The 12,185-nt window shown below is 36.9% G+C and overlaps 1 protein-coding gene and 1 pseudogene across 1 annotated transcript; both read right to left on the reverse strand.

Annotated features, from left to right (window-relative positions):
* Positions 1-385: 385 nt before the first annotated feature.
* On the reverse strand, positions 386-1,328 carry LOC109458879 (olfactory receptor 4F15-like; annotated as a pseudogene).
* Positions 1,329-10,111: 8,783 nt separating this feature from the next.
* Positions 10,112-11,080, reverse strand: LOC109458870 (olfactory receptor 4F3/4F16/4F29-like). Its single transcript, XM_019752856.2, has one exon. It carries the CDS (start codon positions 11,075-11,077, stop codon positions 10,112-10,114), a length of 966 nt encoding a protein of 321 aa, XP_019608415.1. The 5' UTR covers positions 11,078-11,080.
* Between the last annotated feature and the right edge of the window lie 1,105 nt (positions 11,081-12,185).

Consider the following 12,185-nt stretch of genomic DNA (forward strand, 5'->3'; position numbering starts at 1 on the left):
AGAAGCAAACAGAATTAAAATCAAGATAGGTAGTAAATAGATTAAATATTATATAAATGCATATTCCATCTATCAATAGAATAATCTGTCCGATATAGGAAAAATATAAAATATTATTTTATCAATTACATGGCACTCTCTTAGACCATGTACAAGGACAAATCAAAGGACATATGATTTGGGTTTTCACACTTTGACATACAGAGTGTCAAAGAATAACATCATTTCTAATTTAATGATGAAATAGATAATATAATTGAATAGATATTAGATTTCTAGGCATATAACATGGCCTAAGTCTTGAGTATTTTTCTGAAATTGTATGTTTTCTCTACAACGAGCATGATGGAGAATCTGTAGTTCTATGTCTTCAAAGCCAATTCGTTTATGAAATCTTCCTGTAATGCAGAAGACGACTGCAGTCTCTTCATCGCCACTTTCATCTCTTTGTTCCTGAGTATATAGATGAATAGATTCAGAAACCAAGTGATAAATGCATCAAAAATAGCAAGATGTTTATCCAGGTGTGATATGGGGGAAGGCCATGTGTAGAAAAACATCAGCAGCCCAAAGAACAAAATCACCAAAGTGATATGAGCTGACAAAGTTGGGAGGGCCTTGAATGAACCACCTGAAGAGTGTTTCCAAACAGTGAACAGAATAAAGATGTAGATAATTACCAGCAAAACAAAGAATCCCACAGAAATGAGCCCATTATTGACAGTAACTATGAACTCCAGTTCTTGGGTGTTTATTCAGGCAAGTCTAAGGAGCCAGGGAAGGGCACAATAAAAACTGTCCAATACATTAGGGTCACAAAAGGCAAATCTACCAAAAATTAATTGAGCCAATGAACAGATAAAGCCAATGACCCAGGAAGTGACTAAAAAGTATAGACACATTCGTGAGCTCATATTGGTCAGGTAGTGGAGAGGCTGACATAAGGCCGCATATCTGTCAAAGACCATGGCAATGAGCAGCACCATCTCAGTGCCTCCAACATCATGACTGAAGGAGATCTGAGTACTATATCTGCAAAAGGAAATGGCTTTGTGCACCTTGAAAATATCATAAATCATTTCAGGGGCTGTGATCGAGCAAAAAAACATATCAATGACTTCGAGGTTAGCCAGGAGGAAATACATGGGGGAGTGCACACGAGCATCCAAGGTTACAGTGAACACAATGACAAGATTTCCCATCATGCTTGCCAAGTACAACAAAAAAGAGAAGACAAAAAGGAGAAGCTGAATCTCCCATGAATTGGTGACTCCCAGGAACACAAACTCTGATATTGTGGAGTGATTCATTCCATCCATTGCCTCAGAGATCAGGATCAGTTTTCAAAAAGGAAGAAAGAAAATGGAAAAGAATTGCCTACACAAATATTAGTGTTCAAGAAATAAAGCCTCCAGTCCATGGAAGCAATCATAAGATTAACATCTCACACAGCCAAATAATCTTCATCACATTCACATTGGACTTCTACTTAGAGGAATCAGCTGGTTCCCAAATTACATTATGGTTTTCAAAACTACTGCTACTAATTTAATTCTATCTCTGGACCTGTTTCTCATCTGCGGTCTTCTAGTATTACATGGTTAGTTCCTATATCCTTCTGCTCAGTATGTTCTACTTCAATAACACATAAGTTCACCTTCAAATACTTTTGACTATGACTTCTTATGAGTAATTATGATTTTAGCCATTCCTATGACCCTCTAACAATTTTTCATGCACAGCGTACAGCTTCCAGAGTCTCTGTTCTGTTATTCATATTGCTCAATTAGATTTCAAAAGTTTTCTTCCTTTCAAGTTTCAAAAGTTCTGTCATTCTATTCTCCAACTCATAGAATCCAAATCTTAACGTCCAGCTCAAATGTGCCCCCATTTGTGAAATTTTCCAAATATGCCCACGTTTCTGTCCTCCCTCTGCACCATTAGCATTTATTTCACTCTGCCTCTCATGATTATATAAATTTCCATCTCTCCAATTAAAGTGTAGTTGGGTACAGGAAATACATCCGGTTCATATGTGTAACCCCCACCTCCATCACAATCACCAACAGTGACTAATACAACCAGTCATTTAATGAGTGCTTCACACTTGTTGAATGAAGGAAGCAAATAATAGTGATGAGTGAGTTATAGATATAAAAGTCAGAAAAAGTACTAAAGGATAGATGCCCATATGGAGAGGTAAAGACAAAATTACAGTTCTTTAGGGATAAAGAACTGTGAGAGATAAGCCATCGGTTCAATTTATTTCTGATTTAGTACAATATCCACATTTTATCAGTGCAATAATTATATAGGAAGCGGTATAGGAAGTGACCTGCTGATAATCACAAAGGTAATTGGTGGGAGAATTTATACTAGGATCAAAAACCCCTGACTCCCATTGAAAGCTTTTTTTGTTAAATAGCATTCAACCACAATAAAATGACAGGGATCCAGAATGAAGAGTGACCGCCAAGCTAGACATATTTAAAAACTACTGATTTGGAACTCTTATGCTAAATTTTCACCAAAAAGAGCCTAAGAAATAGAAAAGAGAGAATAAGATTACCACAAACAACTGTGTTTTCTAAAATGTAAAATACTGAATAAATGTGATGTGATTTTTAAAAGAAAAAAATTTTAATTTAAACTTTTTAAATTAACAATAAAAATGGCCAGCACAAGATCTACACAATTAAAAAAGAGAAATAAACATGAAAATAAATGGGAAGGAGAAAACTCCAGAAAAAATATTGCCACAGAGCAAATGAGAATCAGGACCAAATATTTCACCATGAATTTTTAAAACTTACAGAATTGATCAACTTTATAAAAAACACAGAGATTTAAAAGCTCAAAAAGATACACCAGAAAAGAGATTAAATATGAACAGACCTATCTCAAGAAAGAAATAGTAGAAAAAAATTGTTCATCACTAGTATTAAGGCAAAATTGGAAAGAGATCAGGGGAAAGCAGACACTGCTAAAACACAGTAAGAGAGCGATAAAAACGAGGATAAGAACCAAATGAGAGGAGATCCAAGATGGCAGAGCAAATAAACACTGTGCCTGCTTCCTTCCGTGAATGCATTAAAATTACAAATAAACTATAGAACAGTCAACCTGAAGAACCATTTGAAGTCTGGATGAACAAAAGTTTTATAACTAAGAATATAAAGAAGAAGCTACGTCAAAACTGGTAGGAGGGATGGAGACGTAGAACGGGCTAACCCCAAACCTCCATGTGGTGGTTGAGCCATATCAGCCACAGAGATTCCCCCTAGACAAGCAAGGGACTCCAGCCCCACACTGTCCTCCCCAGCTTCTCTGTTGGGAAGAGAAGCCCCCACAACATCTGGCTGTGAAAAACAGTGGGGATTCCAACAATCCGGTGGGATGGAAGGTGGCAGGAAACACAGGCATCCTCTTAAAACACCCGAGCACAGACTCTCTCACTCCCAGTCACTCACCTTGGGCTCCAGCAGAGGGACAGTAACTCGGGGGGTGTCAGAGACATATGAGGGCCAGACTGAGTTGTGTGTCTTCAGGATGAGGGCTGGAGAACAGTCAGCATTTTCCCTGTGAGAGGTCCTTCACCCATGCAGCTGGTGGGCTGGTGCCCTCTATCTTTTATTGAGCCCTTTCCCTATGCTTCCAGCCAAATCTGAATCTGATTGGTCTCGTGAGGTCTGAAGCTCTGCTCTGCTGATTCACTGGGACCCAACCCCACCCAATACTGTAGGCAATTTCTCCAGGAGCAGCTAGCCCCACCTGCATTGCACTATTTCTTGGAAAACTAACAGAGTACAACAGACACCAGGTGGGTGGCAACTGGCCTCAGTGTGCTCTGAGACTTTTGCTGAGCAGCTCCAGGCTCAGCACTGGCACCAAACCAGAATTTACATTAACCTGGAGACCACAGCTCTTCCCACTCTAGTGACTCCCTGAGATCCTGTCTCACCCAACTTCCATACCACATGAGCTTTATCAGTGGCTGAACCTAAAGGGAGTTAGCAGATGATATCAGGCCTCGGGGTGTCCTGGCACTTCGCAGAGCTACCCCAGTCCCATTACTGCTGGCAGACATCCTCAGTTCACAGCATGGACTCCAGGTTTAGCACAGGCAGTGAACAACTACAGATCACTTTGTAGTTCTTACCAGGTAGTTCCAGGTTGGTCACAGGCAGTTGGTGACCTGGACCTGCACTGGAGCCCCTCCCAAGAGGCCCCAGAACCAACATTCTTGGAGGTTGGCTTCAGACCACAGCAGAGCACCACCCAATTAGCCCCACAAGTGGCAATACAATGGGTGGGGCCAGAGCGCACTGGGGTGAATCCTACTCAGTGGGTTAAGCCCCTCACACAGCAGTCTGTAAGCTGTGCATGTGGCAAAACCCCACAGCCTATTAGCCCAAGGGTCAATCCCACCCACTGACATGCCAATAGCAACCAAGGCTCTACTATAACAGAAGGGCACACACAATCCATACAAGGGACACTCCTGAAGTGTCCAGTACAGCTGACCAGGGAGACTGTGCCACTGGGCTACACAGAGTACCTACTACATAAAGCTAACAGGCCAAGACTGGGGGATGTAGCATATCTACCTAATACATAGAAATAAACAGAGAGGCAGCCAAAATGAGGAAACAAAGAAATGCATCCCAAATAAAAGAACAGGAGAATACTCCCAGAAAATAACTAAACAAAATGGAGGCAAGCAACCTACCGGATACAGAGTTCAAAACAATGATTATAAGGATGCTCAAGGAACTTAGTGAGAACTTCAAAAAAGAGATAGCAAGCACAAAAAGGACATAGAAACCATACAAAAGAGCCAGTCAGAAGTGAAGAATACAATAACTGAAATGAAGAATGCACTAGAAGAAATTACCAGCAGACTAGATGAAGCAGAGGATTGAGTCAACGATTTGGAAGACAAGACAGCAGAAAACACCCAATCGGAACACCAAAAAGAAAAAAGAATCCAAAAAAATGAGTATAGTTTAAGAAACCTTTGGAAAAACATCAAGCATAACAACATTCTCATCATAGAGATACCAGAAGGAGAAGAGAGAAAGCAAGAGATTGAGAACCTATTTGAAGAAATAATGACTGAAAAATTCCCTAACCTGGTGAAGGAAATAAATATACAAACCCAGACAGCACAGAGAGTCCCATATAAGATGAACCCAAACAGGCCCACACCAAGACACATTATTATTAGAATGACAAAGTTTAAAGACAAAGAGAGAATCCTAAAAGCAAGAGAAAGGCAACTATCAGGGAACTCCCTTATGACTTATAAGAGAACTCCCATAAGATTGTCAGCTGATTTCTCAACAGAAACTTTGCAGGCCAGAAGGGATTGACAAAAAATATTCAACATGATGAAAACCAAGGACCTACAACCAAGGCTACTCTACCAAGAAAAGCTATCATTTAGAATTGAAGGACAAATAAAGAGCTTCACAGACAAGAAAAAGCTAAAGGAGTTCATCACCACCAAAACAGTATTACAAGGAATGTTACAGGGACTTCTTTAAATGGAAAAAAAAATAAAGATCAACATTACGAATAATAAAATGACAATAGCTACATATCTATCAACAATTACTTTCAATGTAAATAGATTAAAAGACATAAGAGGGCTAAATGGATAAGAAAACAAAACCCTTACATATGCTGCCTACAAGAGACTCACTTCAAATTGAAAGACACACACGGATGGAATGTAAAGGGATGGAAAAAGATATTTCATGAAAATGGAAATGAAAAATACTAAAAAACAAAAGCTGGCATGGCAATACTTATACCAGAAAAAATAGACTTTAAAACAAAGGCTGCAACAACAGAGGGAATGACCCAGTAATCCCCTTTCAGGGTATTTACCTGAAGAAACCCAAACACTACTTTGAGGGGATATGTGCATCCATATGTTCATTGCAGTATAGTTTACAATGGCCAAGATGTGGAGGCAGCCTGGGTCTCCATCGATGGATGAATAGATAAAGAGGAGGCGGTACATATGTATAATGGGATATTGCTCAGCCAGGGAAGGGAAGGGGTTGTCGCCATCTGCAATGGCATGGATAGATCTGGATGATATGGTACTGAATGGAGTGTCAGACAGAGAAAGACAGATGCAATGAGATTTTGCTTATATGTATGTGGAATCTAAAGAACAAAACAAACAAAACAGAAACAAACTCATAGATACAGAAAACATGATTTTCTTTTTTATAATTTTAATTTTTATTTTTAAATTAAAGTTTATTGGGGTGACAATGGTTAGTAAAGTTACATAGGTTTCAAATGTACAATTCTGTAATACATCATCTATATACATCACATTGTGTGTTCACCACCCAGAGTCAGGTTTCCTTCCATCACCACATATTTGATCCTTTTTATACTCATCTGCCATGCCCCTCCCCCTTACCCTCTGGTAACTGCTAAACTATTGTCTATGTCTATGAGTTTTTGTTTCTTTCTTTGTTTGTCTGGTTCCTTTGTTGTTTTTAGTTTTATATCCCACATATCAGTGAAATCATATAGTTCTCAACTTTTTCTGTCTGGGTTATTTCGCTTAGCATAATAATCTCAAGGTCCATCCATGTTGTCACCAATAGCATTATTTCATCTTTTCTTACAGCAGAATAGTGTTCCATTGTGTATATATACCACATCTTCTTTATCAAATCACCTATCGAAGGACACTTTGGTTGTTTCCATGTCTTGGCCACTGTAAATAAACCTGCAATGAACATCGGAGAACATATATCTTTACAGATAAATGTTTTCAGATTTTTTGAGTAGATACCCAGGAGAGAGATTGTTGGCTCATATGGTAACTCTATTCTTAACTTTTTGAGGAACCTCCACACTGCCTTTCATAGCGGCTGCACCAATCTGCATTCTCACCAACGGTGTATGAGGGTTACTTCTCCACAGCCTCTCCAACACTTGTTATTATTTGTCTTGTTGATGATAGCCATTCTAACTGGCGTGAGGTGATATCTCATTGTGGTTTTTATTTGCATTTCTCTGATGATTAGTGATGTTGAGCATCTGTTTATATGTCTTTTGGCCATCTGTATGTTCTCTTTGGAGAAATGTCTATTCAGGTCCTCTGCCCATTTTTTAATTGGAATACAGAGAACATTTTGATAGTTGCCAGATAGCAGGTGGTTTGGGGATGATTGAAAAAAGGAGAAGGGATTAAGAAGTACAAATTTGTTGTTAAAAAGTAGTCATGGGAATGTAGGGTGTAGCATAAGGAATATAGTCATTAATACAGTCAATAATATTATTGGGTACTAGATTTGTTTGGGTGATAAATGGGAAGGGTTGGGGGCAGGACATAAAAAAATGAAGGGAGTAAGAAGTACTAACTGATAGTTACAAAGTAGTCATGGGGATGTAAAGTAAAGCATAGGCAATATACTCAGTAATATGGTAATACCTATGTATAGAGCCAGGTGAGTACTAGACTAGTCAGGGGTATCATTTCTTAGATTATACAAATGTCTAACCACTATGTTCTACACCTAAAATTAATAAAAAATAATATTGATGTCAACTGTAATTGAAAAATTAAAAAGGGGGAGAGAGGAGAAGAGGAGTAAGAGGTTCATATTTCCAGGTATAAAAAAATAAATCATGGGATATAATGTACAGCATGGGGAATATGGTCAATAATATTGTGATAGCGTAGTAGTGTCAGATGGTTGCTGGACTTACCACGGTGATCACTTCTTTAGGTATATAAATGTTGAATAACTGGTGTACACCTAAAACTAATATAAGGTATGTTAGCTATATTTTAATGAAAATCTTTAAAAAATTAAAAATGAACCAAATTAAATGGTAATGAATTCAAAGATTAAAAGATATAGGGAAAAGATGTAGATATAAAAGATTCAACATACACATAATGGAGGTCCCAAAGAGGAAAATATAATGGAACAAAACACATCTTTAAGGCTAACAATAAGAAGACTTTCCAGAAATAAAAGAAGATTTGACTTTCAGATTGAAAGAATAGCTCATCCAAAAAAAACAAAAACAGACAAAAAACTCTGAAACAAAGTGTTCTACACAAAATGTAACGTTTGACAAAATACAGCACGTTTTCTTGATGCAAACTCTTAGCAAACCAGGTGCCCTAAATTGTAAAAAGGTAGAAAGCTAGTAAGCTTTAAATTATAAACAAATCAAGGAAAATTTGTATACATACTGATTTGAATGAAAATGAAAACATTTAGATAACTGTCTAAATCTTTAAACAAAATCCTCTTCATTCGGGACCATTAGTAATATGAAACAAAAGCCTTAAGAATATGGTTACACTTTGCCCAGTAATTACATATCTAAGATTTTATTCTAAGAAAATAATCAGTAAAGTGCACAAAGTGCAAATGTCTAACCACTATGCTCTACACCTAAAATTAATTTAAAAAAATATTGATTGTCAACTGTAATTGAAAAATTAAAAAGGGGGAGAGAGGAGAAGGGGAGTAAGAGGTATTATAGCTTGCTTCCTGTCAGTAAAATTTTATGACAAACTCTATATACACCAAAGGAAAGCTGGTTTTAAAAACTGTGGTACAAACTTGCAGTTATAAAATAGATAAGTCCTGGGGATGTAATGTACGGCATGGTGACTATAATTAATACTGTATTTTATGTTTAAAAGTTGCTAAGAGAATAGATCTTAAAAGTTATCATAGGAAAAACATGTGTAACTGTGTAGTAGTGGATATTAACATGATTTTGTGGTGATCATTTCACAATATACACAAATATTGAATCATTATGTTGTAAACCTGAAACTAATATAATATATGTCAACTATATCTCAATTTAAAAAGTAGGATGACAAGATTTTTAATACATGAAGGCAAGAACTACAAAAGAGGAGTGACAACACATCTTTCGTCAAGCTTGTGAAGGTCTGATCTTTTACCTGAGGTTCACTGGCAAATCTGTGCAAGGGAGAAGGTAAAGACTTACATTCATTTCGGCTTTGAACATTATTCTTCCCATCCTTTACTAACAATCTATTGTTGCTGATGATCATTTGGATGCTCGTGGATGGCTGGCCAAGCTTCATAACAAGTTACCTAACCTACATGTGAATATAATAATGCCTTCACCCATTCATTTGGTACCTCAGAAAGAACAGTGAGACAGTCTTTGAATAGTTATTTATACTATTTTTGAACAGTATATTTATTTTTTAAAACAATTACATATACTATAGTTTATTACATGGAAAGTTTAATACACTTCTTCATTATAGCTTTATATCTCTTCATTTATACACAATTTTGTAATAAATTTTCTTTTGTAATGTCTACATTTCTTATTTGCTTTTTTAATTTGTTTATAAACCTAGTTCACATTTATTTATAAACCAGTGCCACCTCTTTTTGGCTTCAAAATATTAAATCTACTTATAATATTTTAATAGTCTCATAGTTTTCTTTGCCATATAAAAAAAAAAGACTATTGTTTAGGAAGTAATTGGAGTAAAGCATAATTACCATACACACCAAGTGGTGTAGGAATTTACATCTTCTCATCTCAGGCTTATCCCAAATTTCATCTTCCAATCCTAACTAAATCTAAAAAACTTAGTACTAACTAAATGAGTGTGGATGGGCAAATCCAGTTGGCAGAAGCCTCAAATTCTTAAAACTACCTAGGCAATTGTCTTCATTGTGTATATTCCTCCAGGTGTATAGACAATGAGAAACTCAGAAGGCATGAATATCAGTGCATATGTAGATTGAAAGAGGTCTTTGAGAATAATTACCAAAGATAAGAGTATACAACATTTTGTTTTAAAGGAAAATGTGCCCAGAATGTGAGATTTCTGCCTTCACAAAAGTTTTCAATAACAAACAAGAAGCACACTATATTCCAAGGCTGAATTTACTCCCCTCAATATTTCCAGGATCCTTAGAGCAAGGGTCCCTATGAAAAAGTGACCAGATCAAAACAGAGTCTTTGAGGAGAAATGTCACAGTGGATATTGAAATCAGTTACTAAACTGAAAGATTTGTGAAATTTGACTACAGAGATTAATTTCCAAAAATAATCAAGATCAATCTGAATTTCTTGGATTATGCATGAAGGAATGCTTCCTGAAACTTAAAACCTTACAAAGTAGTCTCTTCATTGCTACCTTCATCTCCTTATTTCTAAATGTATAGATAATAGGATTCATTAAAGGAGTGATAAGGGCATCAAAGATGGCTAAAAATTTATCTATGGGTAAGGTAGGGAATGGCCACACATAGACAATAATGCAAGGACCAAAGAAAAAGACCACCACAGTGATGTGAGCTGAGAGGGTAGAGAGGGCTTTGGATGAACCACCTGAGGAATGTTTTCGAACTGTGACCAGGATGAAGATGTAAGATACAATCAAAATAAAGAAGGTGCCCATGGAGATGAAACCACTGTTGGCAGTGACCAGAAACTCCAATCTATATGTGTCTGTACATGCAAGTTTGATGAACCGAGGAAAATCACAGTAGAAGCTATCCATTTTGTTGGGACCACAAAAGGGTAAGTGTACAACAAAAGCCAGTTGGGCCACAGAGTGAATGAATCCAATGGTCCAAGCAACAGCCAAAAGAGAAATGCACATTCTTAGGCTCATGATGGTCAGGTAGTAGAGGGGCTTACAGATAGCAATGTATCGGTCATAGGCCATGACTATAAGCAGCACCATCTCTGTACCCCCAACAGTGTGAATAAAGAACATCTGAGTTATGCACCCATTCAAGGAGATGACTTTATGTTTTCTGAAAAGGTCATAAACCATCTTTGGGGTTGCAATGTTGGAAACACCTGTGTCAATGAGGGAGAGATTTGCCAGCAAAAAGTACATCGGGGAATGCAAGTGATGGTCAAAGATGATTGTGAGCACAATGAGAAGGTTTCCTAGCATAGTGGCTATATAAAATATTGTGAAAAACAGAAAAAGAAGAATCTGAATCTCCCAGGAATTGGTGAGTCCCAGCAACAAAAATTCAGACACCACAGAGTAATTTCCTCCATCCATCAATTTTGTGTGCTAGGGTGACTCTGAAGTTACCTGAAAAGCATAAAAAAGAGGAAACAATTTTTAAGTTGAAAGGGAAGTCCTGGCTATGGAATTACACAAATGTCAAAAAGTAATCACCTTTGTCATTGTATACAGTTACTTCGAGTTCACGCAGTACAAGAATCGTAGAGCCAGCACCGGAAATTTTTCCACACATAGATGTTTGGTATCATTTAATCACGTGCCTCAAATCTAGTTTGCACTTTAGTGTATAATGAAGAAAAGAAAATGTAGGCAAAGGCACCTAAAAATTTAAGGAGGCGAACATCAGGAAATAGACTTATACTTCCTAATTTCCATGCTCAAATATGCCATAGAATGGCAATATGTGCAAAAAGGCACAGAGAACTGTCTGGAGATGTGTTCTATTTTATTCTTTTTAATGACTGCCTCGTATTTAGTGTCAGTAGACCATATTTTACTTACTAATTTCCCTATTATTAAGCATTTACCTTGATCCTAGTTTTTTGGACCCTACGGACAATACTGCAATAGCCTTATACATACATTCTTATGTATTAATGCTTTTCTTTCTGTGTCATGGATTCCCAGGAGTGGGATCACAAGGTCAAAGCACATATATTTTTAGTTTTAGTAGTTCTGCCTAATTGACTTCCCAAAAGGCTGTAAGAACACTTATTTCCACCAGACTAAATGTTAAGACTTTTTAAAATTGTTGCCAGTATATTGGGTGTAAAGTGATAGCTCATTGTTACTCTTATTTTCATCTCCCTGACAACCAATAAATTTGAACATGTATTCTTTTGCAGTTTGGATTTGCTCTTCTGTGAATTGCCTGTTCATGTCTTTTCTAATCTCCTACTGTGCTTTTTTAAATCAATTTGTAAGAGCTCTTTTTATATTATAGATATAGAGTTTAACTCAAGTTAAGTTCTTTTGCTATACTCAAGTTTTTAAGTGTTATATGATTAAATAGAGCTATTACTTATTTTATAGCTACTGGGTTTAGTCTTAGTTAAGACCACCCTTGCCCCTGGATCACGCATGTACACCCTTAGATTTTCTTCCAGTATTTTATTACTTTTTTGCATTTTATTTAGAACTG

This window comes from Rhinolophus sinicus, chromosome 3 (assembly GCF_057876585.1).
Source record: "Rhinolophus sinicus isolate RSI-liver-muscle chromosome 3, RSI-T2T, whole genome shotgun sequence".
NCBI classification, from domain to species: Eukaryota; Metazoa; Chordata; class Mammalia; order Chiroptera; family Rhinolophidae; genus Rhinolophus; species Rhinolophus sinicus.

What these genes read in the sequence shown, in the direction of transcription:
- LOC109458870 (XM_019752856.2), bottom strand. Translation starts at nt 11,077, where the DNA reads ATGGATGGAGGAAATTACTCTGTGGTGTCTGAATTTTTGTTGCTGGGA.